This window comes from Pipistrellus hanaki (genome assembly GCF_964339955.1).
Source record: "Pipistrellus hanaki genome assembly, chromosome: 2".
NCBI lineage: Eukaryota > Metazoa > Chordata > Mammalia > Chiroptera > Vespertilionidae > Pipistrellus > Pipistrellus hanaki.
In genome coordinates this window covers 140,332,913-140,347,118 of record NC_140504.1, presented here as the reverse complement: position 1 = coordinate 140,347,118, position 14,206 = coordinate 140,332,913, and the positions used below count along the sequence as shown (strand labels likewise).

General features: G+C 38.1%; 1 protein-coding gene across 1 annotated transcript in view; it reads right to left on the bottom strand.

The window, feature by feature from the left end:
- Positions 1-4,454: 4,454 nt before the first annotated feature.
- ZNHIT6 (zinc finger HIT-type containing 6) overlaps positions 4,455-14,206 on the bottom strand; it is a 55,723-nt gene continuing 45,971 nt past the window's right edge. The window contains 3 exon segments of the mRNA XM_084874436.1: positions 4,455-5,346; positions 5,349-5,378; positions 11,952-12,076. Coding sequence (XP_084730562.1) covers positions 5,291-5,346; positions 5,349-5,378; positions 11,952-12,076 — 211 coding nt within the window. The 3' untranslated portion in view covers positions 4,455-5,290.

Sequence of the window (14,206 nt, the reverse complement as noted above, 5' to 3'; positions counted from 1 at the left end):
CAGTAGACCAAAGGACCCCAAGAATCAAACTAAAGACTTGAAATATGAGGAAACAATGAGAAAAAAAGAAAAAATACAAAAAATATGAAGATAGTGTAAGGAGCCTCTGAGACAACTTTAAGCATACCAACTTCCAAATTGCGGAGGTGCCAGAAGAAAAGAGAGAGCAAGATATTGAAAACTTATTAAAAGAAATAATAGAAAACTTTCCCTACCTGGTAAAGGAAATAGACGTATAAATCCAGGAATGCTTAATTTCTGACTGGTCCTTTTCCATTTTTTTTTTTTTTTTTTTTGGCATTCTCATTAAGATCCTTAAAGGTTTCACTAAGTTCCTCAGAGGTTTCTAGAAGATTCTTGAGTAACCTTATAACTATAGTTTTGAACTCTATATCCAGTAGTTTGCTTCCTCCATTTCTTTCATTCATGATGTTTCTTTGTCTCTGCATTTTGGCTGCTTCCCTATGTTGATGGAGTGACTTTGTGTGGTAGGTGACCTATAGGGCCCAGTGGCTCAGCCTTCCCAATCACCTGAGGTGGACACTCTTGGTGCACCCCTGTGTGGGCTGGATGCACAGTCTTGTTGTAGTTAAGCTTTGATTGCTATTGGTACACTGGGAGGAATTGACCCTCAGACCAATTGGCTGTGAGGATCAGGTGTGTCTATAATGGAAGAACTGCTGTGCTGGAGACACCCTTATCGGTCAGGTCTTGCTTCAGTGGGGCTTTGGTGGTCACTGAGTCTGCCTCTTAAGTGTGTCACTTATGTATGTGAGGAGTTGAAATCTGGCATCGTCTCACACTGACCTCTAGGTACATTGGTTCCTGGATCTCCAAGGAGGAGCAAGTCAGCTACTATCTGAGGCCACCCAGCAGGAGCTATAGGGAGATCTGCAGATTTCTCCTCTTTGCTTGGGGTTTGAAAGTTTTGGAAAGAAAGGTCTGACCCAGCTGCAATTTGTTAGATTAAGCTGTGAGAGGGCAGGCCATTCATATGCAAAAGCTGCTGTGCACAGCTTAGGCGGGTTTGTAAATTGGGTGGGGCGGGCTCTCAGGGAATCACTAGGGCATGGCAAACAGGGCATGACAGATGGATGGCTGTCATCTCTGCGTTCTGTGTCCCACATCCTATGCCCCAGCTCAGTAAACAATGATTCCTGCAGGCACCTCTGTGAGAAAGCCACCCTCACTTTCTGACATGATGCCACAGTTCAGTTTCTCCCCGTATAAGTTTGGGTTCAGAGGAGTTGGGAGCTTGTATCACAATTGGCCCTTCCAATTGGAAAAAACAGTGCACTCATTCACCAGTCTGGTTTGTGCACGCTTCCATACCTCTACTTTCCCGAGCCTCTGCACCTCCTACACAGTATCAATGAGTTTCTTTACTTCTAGTTGTAGAACTTCTACTCTGCCAGCTTTCCTATGGTTCTGGGTGATAGTCGTTTTGTCTTTTAGTTGTAGTTTTGGTGTGGTTGTGAGAGGCAGCATGTACAGGTATATGACTTATACCGCCATCTTGGTTTCCCAAAAACTATTAGTTCTTACTTATATGATTTATATCAATACACACAAATTTAACTTGCTACAACGTAGGCAAACTTAATTTTCGTCCATTTTACTGTACATGTTAAAATAACATCCCTTCTGCTACATATTCTTTTCTTGACTCAAATGAAACATTAACATATGGTCACGATGGGAGAAATAGCTGAGATGAATGTCTTTAGTAAACAGCAGTAAATGTGTCAAAGTTAAAAAAAAAGCATTATTATAATTTAATTGGCAGCATTTTCTTTCTTAGTGTTACATTAAATGGCACATTTTTAATTAATGACATTTTGAATTCCATTAAACATAGCAATGCCCACCTCACAGGATCGTAAGGATTTAACGATTAACAGATATAATATGCCTAGAGTGGTGTCTAGCTTATGCTAAGCTCTGAGTTTTCAGCTATTACTATTATCCTACTAGTGGCCCAGTGCACAAAATTCATGCACATTAAAAAGGAATTCATTAGAGGAAATATTTTAATATTGCTATTTGCCCTTTCTCTATAATAGAAGTGTGAGAGATGAAAGAAAATTAGTAAAATGTGTATGAAAACCCGTCTCATGTCAGAGTCTGGGGCATGCCTCGGGACCCAGAGTCAAGTCCCCACCTGTGTGCACCTCAAAATCACACAAGATCCAGGCCCGGCCGGCCCCACCCCCATTGGCAAGGCTGGGCCCATCCCCAGGTGGACTCAGCCTTGCCAGGCGCCTGCCTTAGGAGTTCCCCAGTCCCTTCAGCCCCTCAGCCCCCCAGGGCTGGCCCGAGGCAAGACAAACCTCGTATGGCAGCTGCCCAGCTGCTATGGCTGCCCGAGGCTCAGGTAACCAGGGCCTGCTGAGGCTTGCGCTGCCAGCAGTGGTAGCAGCAGAGGTGTGATAGGGAGTCACCTTCCCCTGATCGCTGGGTCGCCTCCTGCTCCTACTGGTTCCTGGACTGTGAGGGGGGCAGGCTGGGCTGAGGAACCCCCCCTCCAGCGCATGAATTTTCATGTACCAGGCCTCTAGATTAGAATAAACTGATTGCCCTTCAGGCTGACACTAGTTTGAACTGAATTTCTGAGGAACAATTGGTTAATAATCAAAAGTGCACAATATCTACCTGAGAATAAATTCAACACAGTTTAATGCAGTGGTGTATGATTAAATAAAAGCAAACTAGGTATCTTGTATATGTCAACCAAATTAAACAAAATATATAAAGGAAATTTTTGGCATTACAGTTATGTGTTTAATGATTTACTCTACATCATGAAGCCTAAATCCCACCACTTGCTACAGGGAAACAAATTGGCTCAACTACACTTTGTATTCTTAAATATCTTGATATTTAAATTACATAGTTAAATTTAAACTATATTTAAGTTAAAGAGTTAAGTGATAGTAATTCTCTTTAATTTATATTTATAATATGATCAGGTGCAAGATTTGTTTACAGTAATTTATGGCTAATAATCCCATATATAATAATTAGCAATTATGAAAGGCCTACCGTCCCTTTGAAATCATTGTTTAAAAAATAAGGAAGGCCAGGTGGAGCTTTACTCCCATTCAAATGTGAGTCATGAACAAAACGCAGGATGTTGCACTTAACATGGGTCAGGGAATTTTGTTTATGCATCAGAATTTGTTAAGAATTCAAAATGGAGAGGGACTCTAAAAAAAGAAATTGTGTGTAAATACTACAAACTTCTAGGGCCCTCAATTATTCCACTTTCACCCCTTCCAAAGAGTTGACATGGTTATTCACTAAAACACATGTTTATTGTAAATCCTATGGGAATAAAAGTGCATATTACTCACATGAGCTGATAGTTCATTTAAGGGAACTGTGCTAGTTAAATTCTTTCCTAAGGCATAGTATATAATTGAAAAGGTTAGTACAATTCTATAGAAATGGCAAACATGCATTATTACATCATGCAGATTTCCCCCCTTTCTTTTGCCTTCTGGGCAGGGGGAAAACACAGGATAAATTCTTTGGTTTTTGTCCAGTTTTCAGTTTAAATTCTAAAAGAGATGAAACTCAGCACTTCTCTTGGAAATGAGACTACATCATAACAGATTTCATTGTCAGGAAATTCCTCTCCACCCTGATATTCAAATCACATGTTCATTTATGCACCTCACCCCACTTTTCCCAAAAACAATTCTATTCATCTATTCATACTTTTGATTCAATTCATTCTATTTCTTGCCTGTTTCAAGAAGACACATTTCCCTTTTAGATTAAATATGAATCCTTTGAAATGCCATTTAATTGTTTCCCCAGCAGTATTGTGAATGACATAATTCTAAAGAAATTTTTTACTGAATGAGGGAGAAGATTCCTGAAGTTGCTTTAGAAAGTATTTGTATTTCAGATTGCAATAACTTATTTCCTATAAATCCCATTTCCACAATTTTATACCAACTGGTCATCGTGGCATTACTATCTTTGGATTCTCTTTCACAATTTCTACCACAAGTTTTATATATTTGTGTTCTACAAGTTTCTTCTAGGCTCACCTCATTATATATTTTTTCATATTTCTAATCTTTTCAAATCTCTTTAATTAATGCTTTTGGTTTCCATTTGGTCTAAAACTTATTCCAAATACAAACTAAAAATTGGTATCACCAATATCCAATTTTATCTGTTTTCTTTTTAAAAAATATATTTTATTGTTTGTTTGTTTTTTACAGAGAGGGAGAGGGATAGAGTAAGAAACATTGATCAGCTGCCTCCTGCACACCTCCTACTGGGAATGTGCCCACAGCCAAGGTACATGCCCTTGACCGGAATCGAACCTGGGACCCTTCAGTCTGTAGGCCAACGCTCTATCCACTGAGCCAAACTGGTTAGGGCTAGCTTTTTTTTTTCTTAACCATTAAGTACACAGATGCAACACAGTTGTAATAATCTTTTACTCTTTTATAGTCATGCTGCAATTTCATAACTGTATGAATTCCAATAAAACTAGGAACATTTAATTTCATTATGTGAGATCATAATGTACACAGAGCTGCCATAAGGTATAAATTAAGCTAGGTATATCATACATACACATATACATTTCAACAGCACTAAAGAGTTCCAAGTGTTTTTCCTTCAGTTATTACTGGATGTTTCAAAACACAGCCTAAAACTGGTCATCACACCCATAAAGGGCAATGACAAGAGTGGAATGAAAATGAGATAAAAGGCACAGAATTCATAAGACACAGCTCACTGTGAGAACAAGTGCTGCCAAATTTGTGAGCATTGATGGTTCAAACAATGATGTGGAGTTGCTAATTTTCTGACTGAATATAAGAAGTAGAAGCTAAATGTATTTATTCAGCCTTTATATAGGACATACTACTGGGTGCTACCAAGTATAAAAGACCCATTCATTTATCTCAAGAGGGTAAGTTACATAAATACCAAAGGTAAGAATGGGCAACTGGTGGTTCGCTGGTATGTCACACGGTCTTTTGACACCTTTGTGGATGGCACAGGTGATCCTTGAGTATAGCCTTGTATCAAATCAGAAAATGTTTTCGTATATAACTGAACATTCTAAAAGCCAGGATCTAATTAAAATAAGCACGATGCAAACCAGGTGCAAAAGAAGGGTTGTTAATAGGAATAAGGGCTCGTAAGTCAATTCAAGAGGCTAGAAAACACATCTTTAAAAAAAAAAAATTTAGATTGTTTACTTTTCAGAAAAACAAAAAATCGCACAAATCCATTGACAATACACCCCAACAGTAATTAGTCAATCACTGTCCTCTGCAACCTGGGATTTCCTTCCTCCAGAAGTGCTCAATTTTCATTGCCAATGTTCTTGGTAGATTCACTTTTCACTGAAAAATAAATAAATAAATAAACAAATAAACAAACAAACAAACAAACAAACATACAGTCAAATATTTATGCTGTTTCTATTTAGCCTGTTCTGTTTTTTCCTTTTCTCTTCTCCTTTCTGATGCATACCAATAGCACTGTTCACAGGGGTAGACAAACCATGTCATGTCCCAGGCAGCAGGGATATACAATTCTGGCCACAGTAAATAGAGAAATGATGTCTAAAAGTGGCAATTATATTTTGTGAGGTAACATCCTTCCTGACTGTGTGGAAGACTTGGGAATGGTCACTTCACAGTGTGGTTTAGGATACCACAGTCATACCACTGAATAGATTGCGATTATCACATAGGCTAGCCAAGTGTGGTTTGGAATAAATTTTTCCATATTTTTTAAACTTAAAATTGAGGGGCAGTATATGTTGAGTGAATGTGGGCTGACAGAAGACTAGCTAATTGCCATGTTCTTCCTTTCACAAGAAAGAAGACTCAGAGCAGAAATGGAGTTCCTTTAAAGGAGCTGCCTCGACTAGAGCAAGCAAGTCTATGATCACTTACTAAACATAAGGATATAGGAGCACCTTTCCTCCCTATATCTATCCCCTTGGTGTAGCACATTTGCAGTATCAATATAAATGCAAATTTTCCAGTTTTGTTTTTGAAGACTCAGAATTTTATTTATTTTTTACTAGTGGCCTGGTGAATGATTTTTGTGCACGGGGGTGGAGGTTCCCTCAGCCCAGCCTGCACCCTCTCCAATTGGAGACCCTTTGTCCCACTGGCGGTCAGACATCTCTCTTGCAATCTGCGACTGCTGGCTCCTAACCGCTCACCTGCCTGCCTGCCTGATCGCCCCTAATGGCCTCTGTCTGCCTGATTGCCCCTAACTGTCCTCCCCTGCCACCCTCATCTTACCCCAACTGAGGTCTAAAACTTATTCCAAATACAAACTAAAAATGGGTATCACCAATATCCAATTTTATCTGTTTTCTTTTTTTTTTTAAATATATTTTATTGTTTGTTTGTTTTTTACAGAGAGGGAGAGGGATTGAGTTAGAAACATTGATCAGCTGCCTCCTGCACACCTCCTACTGGGAATGTGCCATCCTGATCACCCCCAATGTCCTCTGCCTTGACCCCCACCACCATGGCTTTGTCCGGAAGGAAGTTGGACATCTGGAAGATGGCCAGTTGACCTGGTCTAATTAGCATATAACCCTATTAATATAGTAGTATAGATTAGCCGAAACCAGTTTGGCTCAATGGATAGAGAGTCATCTTGGGGACTGAAAAGTCCTGGGTTCGATTCCGGTCAAGGGCATGCACCTTGGTTGCGGGCATATCCCCAGTAGGGGGTGTGCAAGAGGCAGCTGATCGATGACTCTCTCATCGATGTTTCTAACTCTCTATCTCTCTCCCTTCCTCTCTGTACAAAATCAATAAAAAATATATTAAAAATAAATAAATAAATAAATAAGTAAATAAAAATACTTAAGGGAACAAACAGGATCCCTACTATTGATTAAAAAAAAATAGTATAGATTATATAAGAGGATTACTAATATCTGGACTGATAGCTAGCAATATGCACTATGTGCCAAACTGGTCATTAAAAAACTGAACCACTTTCTTACACCTTGTACCAAACAGCTGTTGCCCTTAAAACCCCTCCTTAGCCCCCACCTTAGGTTCTACCTTTGCAGTTCGCCCAGATTAGGTTCTGACTGGTCAGTTTCTATGCCAGTCAGCATTAAAAGCTCTGCCTTCTAGGCAGCCATTGGCTCCTTGCCCTTCACCCAGATTTGGTTCTGATTGGTTGGTTTCTATGCCAGTCAGTGTCTCCAGGCCTATCAACGGGCCTGATCAGAGAGACAGGGCTGATCAGCAGCCCAGCAGAGGCCCAGGAGGAAAAGGAGTTTGGCTGCTGGCCAGGCCCCGAGAGAAAGAGAGAGGCAAGGGCTGATCAACAGCTGCCACAGAGGCTACAGTCAGACCCTGCTTCTCTCTCCAGGCTTCTCTTTGGGCCTGATCTGCAGCCCCCTCAGCAGTCAGTGAGGGGTTGCGACCCAGCACTGACTTCCAGTTGGTCGAGCCTTTAGTCGTTTGGGATGTTACGGACCCTGGGGTTTTATATATTAGGACTGAACTTATTGGGGTGGCACTGATTGACAAAACCATACAGGTTTCAAGTGCACAACCCAATAAAACATCATCTGCACATTGCATCGTGCACCCATAGCCCCAAGCAGGTCTCATTCCATCCACATTACCCAGCCCTTTGCCCACCTCCACCTACCCTCCCACCCCTCTCCCTCTGGCTATCACCACACTGTTATCTGTGTCTATGTGTTATGTATATGTTTTCTGGTAATCCCTTCACTTTCTTTCATCCAGTTCCCAACCCCCTTCCCTTTGACATCTGTCAGTCTGTTCCATGCCTCTGTTTCTATTTTGTTTGTCAGTTTATTTTGTTTATTAGATGATATATATAATCTGGTATTTGTCTTTTCCTGACTGGCTTATTTCACTAAACATAGGGTATTTGTCTTTTTCTGAATGGCTTATTTCACTAAGCATAATATTCTCCAGGTTATCCATACTGTTGCAAAAGGTAAGATTTCCTTTCCTTTTCTTTCTTTCTTTCTTTCTTAAAATTTTTTTTTTTTTTTTTTTTTTTTTTTTTTTTTTTTTTACAGGTGAGTACTATTCTATTGTGTGAATGTACCACAATACTTTTATCCATTCATCTACTGATGGACACTTGGGCTAATTCCAAATCTTGGCTATTGTAAATAATGCTACAATGAACATAGGGATGCATATATTATTTTAGATTTCTTAGGATATATTCCCAGAAGTGAGAATACTAGGTCAAAGGTAATTTTCATTTTTAATTTTTTTTTGAGGAAACTCCATGCTGTTTTCTACAGTGGCTGTACCAGCCTGCATTCCCACCAGCAGTGCACAAGGGTTCCCTTTTCTCCAGATCCTTGCCAGTCCTTGTTGTTTGTTGATTTATTGATGACAGCCATTTTGGCAGGTGTAAAGTGATTTTAATTTGCATCTCTCTTATAATTAGGTTTCTGTGTTTTGTTTTGTTTTGATCTGCAAAATGGGATCCAGAGTGACTGCTCTAACTTCATTGTATGGTGAAGCTAAAAGGAAATAATATATAAAAAAACAATTAAGGTTAAAATAGAGATGATTTTGCTTGAGGCTTATAGCCATTTATCTCCACTGTGTTAATAAGAAAAATAGAGCTCAGAGATGGAGAGTAAATGCTCAAGGGCCCAAAGCTAATAAGAGCTGGTGCTAGAATCATAAACCTGGATCTAGCCACATATTCCAGTTGTCAAGTTCTTTGAGGTATGCCAATAGTACCTAGATTTAAGATTGTACCAGCAACCAAACTGGTGTTTATGAGTAAGGCCTTGAAGTAGCTTCCATCCAAAATATGCCCCCATCCTTGTGGAATTTTATAAACTCTAGCAGAGTCTTTCAGGTGTCTCCATATTACAAGTTGTTGTCTCTTCTGGCTTTCTCTGCACTTAATGCAAACTCTACTTAGCACCTATTGAACTGTAAAGTTTACATCTGTGTTCCTGAGATCTACGCATTAGCTCACACACACTCTGAAAGAGAAAGGAAGAGGAAGAAGGAAAAGGAGGGATAAGGGGAGGAGAGAGAAGGAGAATGGATGAAAGGATTCATTGGCATGACAACAGACTGATGTATGGGCAGCTGCTGTGCCAGGTATTTTCACTAATTCAAGTAATCAATTTTGGGTTGGATTCCTTCTCTAAGGCAGAGGCATTTTCTAATTTTGAGTTATCTTAGAATAACAGAGAAATATATTCTGCTGGTATTTTTAAATTAATGGGCTTTGTACTATTTGGCATTGCAATTTTAGAACTTTCCCCCTTTCCTTGCTTACTGAAGTTGCCCGGTTGTTTTCTTTTAATAGAGCTCCATTCTTTTTCCTTTGACTGAAATGCAGCATGCTTTCGTCAAGTCATTTGATCTACCAGTTAATTTTGGCAAACAAAGACCTGTGAAGCAAGTAACACTATTCTGATCACTTCATACTGGATTGAACCGAGATGGGTGATTAGCACTCTACATCTCCAATCTAGTGGGCTACCTTAACTGCTAAAACTTTTACAGTCAACTTTTTTCATTCCTTAAAAAGCAAAAAGCAAACAAACCAACAAAACTTGCCCTTTTGCTCATCAATACAGGGAAACTTTGGATAAAGTAAATTAAAGCAATTTACAATAACAAACATTATAACAACCATCAACTGTGAAAACTACTGAATCCAAGCCCAGAAACACATTTTACCAAAACTAGAAGAGAGACACCTTGTGCTATGAACCAAAGATTAAAAATTCAAGTTTTTGGCTTTGGAGAGAGAAAGAATTTCAAGGCTTTCCAAAGAAAATGCCCTATTCTTATATAACCCTTCTTCTGGATTAAGGGACCACCCTGAAGAATATCCAATGGTTTAAGAAGATACAAAAACAACAACAACCAGACACCTTGAAGTGCTTATACAAAGAAATGCAGGTACAGGAAGACCTGGCATTGTTTTTTAAAGTATGTGTACTTATGATATGACAACACTGGTATGGTCCTTCAAATCCTGTCGGATCCTCCTTAGTTCTTTGCTAGAACAGCTCTGAACTATCCTCTATACCGAAAGCACGAGTCACTCTGCTTCCTGTAGATAAGTCAAACATCAAACACCTACCAAAAAGGAGCAAATGTTTCTTAAGAAGGCTCCAAGTGCACTATAAATGTAGCTTTTCTTTTTGCTTCATTACAGGAAGCCTTACTTCAATGTGCATTCCTAAACAAGGTAAAAGAGGTGCTGTGTGTGCATGTTTATTTACACAGACAATGTTTGCCCTGGCTAGTAACCCACATTACTAAACAACTTTCCCTGAAACCAACATTTAGAGAGAGAGAGAGCTATGTGAATTATATTAAGGAAAAAGCAAGGTTTTATACAACTTCAAAAAAAAAAAAAAAGTAAAACTGGTCATTTAAAAGTAAAATTTCTAATTTAATTTGCGGAAAAAAATCACACAGCTATTTTCAAACTGTAAAATATATAAAAAAAGAATTAACCTTAAGATTTAGAAATCCATAATTGATTATTAGAAACTTCAAATTTGCTAATTAAAAATCGAGTTTCAAATTGTGGAACTGACAAAATTTTGCCACTTGGGAAATCCCCCCCCCCCCCCCCCCCGCTTGCTCCCCCCCATTAACTTTCCCAAGAATAAAAGCCATTATATATATATATATATATATATATATATATATATATCACACACACACACACACACACACACACACACACACTTCCAGAGAAGACCTTATAGTAAAGGTTACTTCCTGTTACAGTCAATAAGGTAACATTATCTTAAACAACAGAGTTCAAGCCAATCCAAGGACTTTACGGTAACCTGGAGTTTCTTACAGTGAAACCTGGCCTGGACCTATAATTCTTAACCGAAAAGGTATCTAATGGTTTTGAGTTAAGGTAAGTAACCCCTCTCCCTTTTTAAAAGGAATTTCAGGATTTTATTCATCCTTTCTAATCTGTACTCAGAAACATAATTAGCTTACTTTAATCATTACTTGCAAATATGGATGTCATTTTATACACTAAACTTTTGTATATACCACTTCCAGTTTGAATACTTCTCCCAACTCCACTACTCACCAAAGACGGAAAAGAAAAAGTATCTTCTTAAAAAAAAAAAAAAAAAAAAAAAAAAAAATTACTCATATGCCAAGGAAACAAAATTAAAGAAAACAAAAAACAGTGGGTTCAAAAATAAAAGGAGCCCAGCTGGCATGGCTCAGTGTTTGAGCATCAACCTATGAATCAGGAGGTCACAGTGAGATTCCCGGTCAGGGTATATGCTCCGGGTGTGGGCTCCATCCCCATTGTGGGGTGTGCAGGAGACAGCCAGAACAATTATTCTCTCTCATCACTGATGTTTCTATCTCTCTTTTCTTCTCCGAAATCAATAAAAATATTTTATTTAAAAAATAAAAATAAAATAAAAGGAGATAAAGGGTCAAGACAATTGCACTTGACTCTGATGGCACATTTTCTAAATGCAGCCCAAATTTGAAACTAATGTTCTTTGCAACACTTCTCTTTCTATATGGTGGGATATTAAAAATGATTTTGCATTCCTCATTTTAGGAATTTCTAAAAAAAAAAAAAAAGTTTTAATTAGGAAGTAAATTTTTCTGATCATGACAAACTGTTACTTCTAGACCATCAGCTTTAAAGAAGACAAAAACACGTAGAACTCATCGCATCCTTTTATAGCCAGGCATTTAAGCTGGTTCAGACATTTTAAATTGATAGCTTACATTCTCTCAAACCAGACAGAAGGAGCAACTCATTCATCACTTACAGTAGTAACTGCAGCTATAGAGCAATCCTATATAAACCTACGGGGAAAACACACATGTAAGGTAATACAGATAGCCCTATTGCTTCAGTTTCACTAGTTATTCTGAACATTACAAGAACAAATTGATACTTACCTTCGTGAAGAATGTTCATGTCTTTACTGGATTCTTTTAATACCACATGTAATGTTGGGTATTCAATGATCACTTTGTTCCTCAAATTGTCAAGGAGACTCTTGTGAGGATCCAGTTCATAATATCTTATAATAAAAAAGCAAAACAAGAAAATGCTCTCAATATTAAAAATTATTCATAAAAAAATATATCAGAGTTCCTTACATTAAAAAAAATTAACGTTAACCCAGTAGCTATTTTCTTATAATATAGTACATTTAATATTAAATAAAAAACAGGCAAAAGAGCTATTATGAAGGTTCTAAAGCTAAATCAAAAGCATATAAAATAAATAGACATTAGGAAAATTCTAGAATAAGTCATTAATTTTTATATCAAGTAAGGAATAAAGACTAACTTAACATAATATCTTCATATTATGTATCATAAAATTAGCTTGGATAAAACAATGACTATCTAACCCTACTAAAAAACAAACAAACAAACAAATAAACAAACAAAAAAACAACTTAGTTTGAGCCTTAAAGGAAAAAGAAACAGCCTTCTATGATAAATTCTATTAATATATATAAGTAAATAACTGTCTACAAAATACTTTTGTAAAGTGGATTAGGAAACTGTGTTACATCTACACACTGGAATTCTACATTGCTGTAAAAGAAGGAAATCTTAGCATTTGCAACAGCATGGATGGAATTAGAGCATTATGCTAAGCGAAATAAGCCAGTCAGAGAAAGATAAATATCACATGATCTCACTCATTTGTGGAATATAATGAACAACATAAACTGATGAACAAATAGAACCAGAGACATAGAAGCATGAACAAACTGTACAACCTATGAGGGAAGATGGGGGGTGAGAGGTTAAGAGATCAACCAAAGGACTTGTATGCATGCATGCATGAGCATAACCAATAGACACTGACAGCAGGGGGGTGAAGGTTTGTGCTGGGAGGAGGGGGTGGCAGGGAAGCGGGGAGGAGACTCATGTAATACTTTAAACAATAAAGATTTTTTTTTTCCAAGTTCATTCCAATGATAGCTTCTAGAAATTATATTGCCATACAATTAAATATGACCTTCCTTTATTTAAAAAAATTTAAAAATCAGATTTAGTTTTCTGAACGAGACAAAAACACAAAATTTAAGAAATATGGAGTTTATTAGCCATGGGACATGTATGACATAGCTGTCAAATGTATCACAGGTTATTTGATGCTCATATTTCTTATGATATGAAATTCTCATGCCATTACTTAAAGAAATGTGAGTTGATTATAGATGTATTCCCCTAACATGCTACCCTGCCTGCTTTCTGGAATAGGAGCAAAAGGGGTGGGATTTCAGCTGGCATGTGAATATCAGGTCACGTCAAAGAAGAAATAGTAGAGAACATGTCCACCAAAGCAGCACAGAAGTTGTCTAACTTTTCTTCCCCAGCTCCACCAATGACAGATAATATTCACGTACACAACACACATCCCATGGGATGCCCAGCCTGACAGCTGGGTGGATACCCAGTATCCACCTTTCCCCTCCCACCCCAAAAAGCATAATGGAATACAAGTGATCTAGTGTGCAGTTATCACTGGGATACACTTAAATCTGCTGAAGTTTTGTTTTAAGAGTAAATCCTTCACAAACCTTGCTATTTTTTGTTAATATATATTTTATTGATTTTACACAGAGAGGAATTGAGAGGAATAGAGAGTTAGAAACATCGATGAGAGAGAAACATTGACCAGCTGCCTCCTGCACACCCCCCACCGGGGATGTGCCCGCAACCAAGGTACATGCCCTTGACCGGAATCGAACCCGGGACCTTTCAGTCCGCAGGCCGACACTCTATCCACTGAGCCAAACCGGTTTTGGCAAACCTTGCTAATTCTTAATTAGTAACACATTATTTACTTCATAACCTGCAGCTGACTGAGACTCCTGGTATAGTGATTTCTTTTTTCTAAGTTTGTCCCATGTCATAGTTATCAAATGAGGGAAAACAAAAGTACTTAACAAAGTAGAATGCAAAGGCAAGCCCACTGTAAAAAACTGATTTCTTTTTAAGAAGTAGATGACACATGAGAGAACAAATGTAAAATCAAAACTTGACTTAACGTTTGCCTGACCACAAACCTCACCCCTGAGATTAAGTTCTTCATTTTAGAATCAGAAATTTTTTTGTTGTTGTTAAAACTCAAAAGGCAAAATACTCAGTTTTCCTAAACCAGCCACCCTAGTGCCCATAGGCCACAG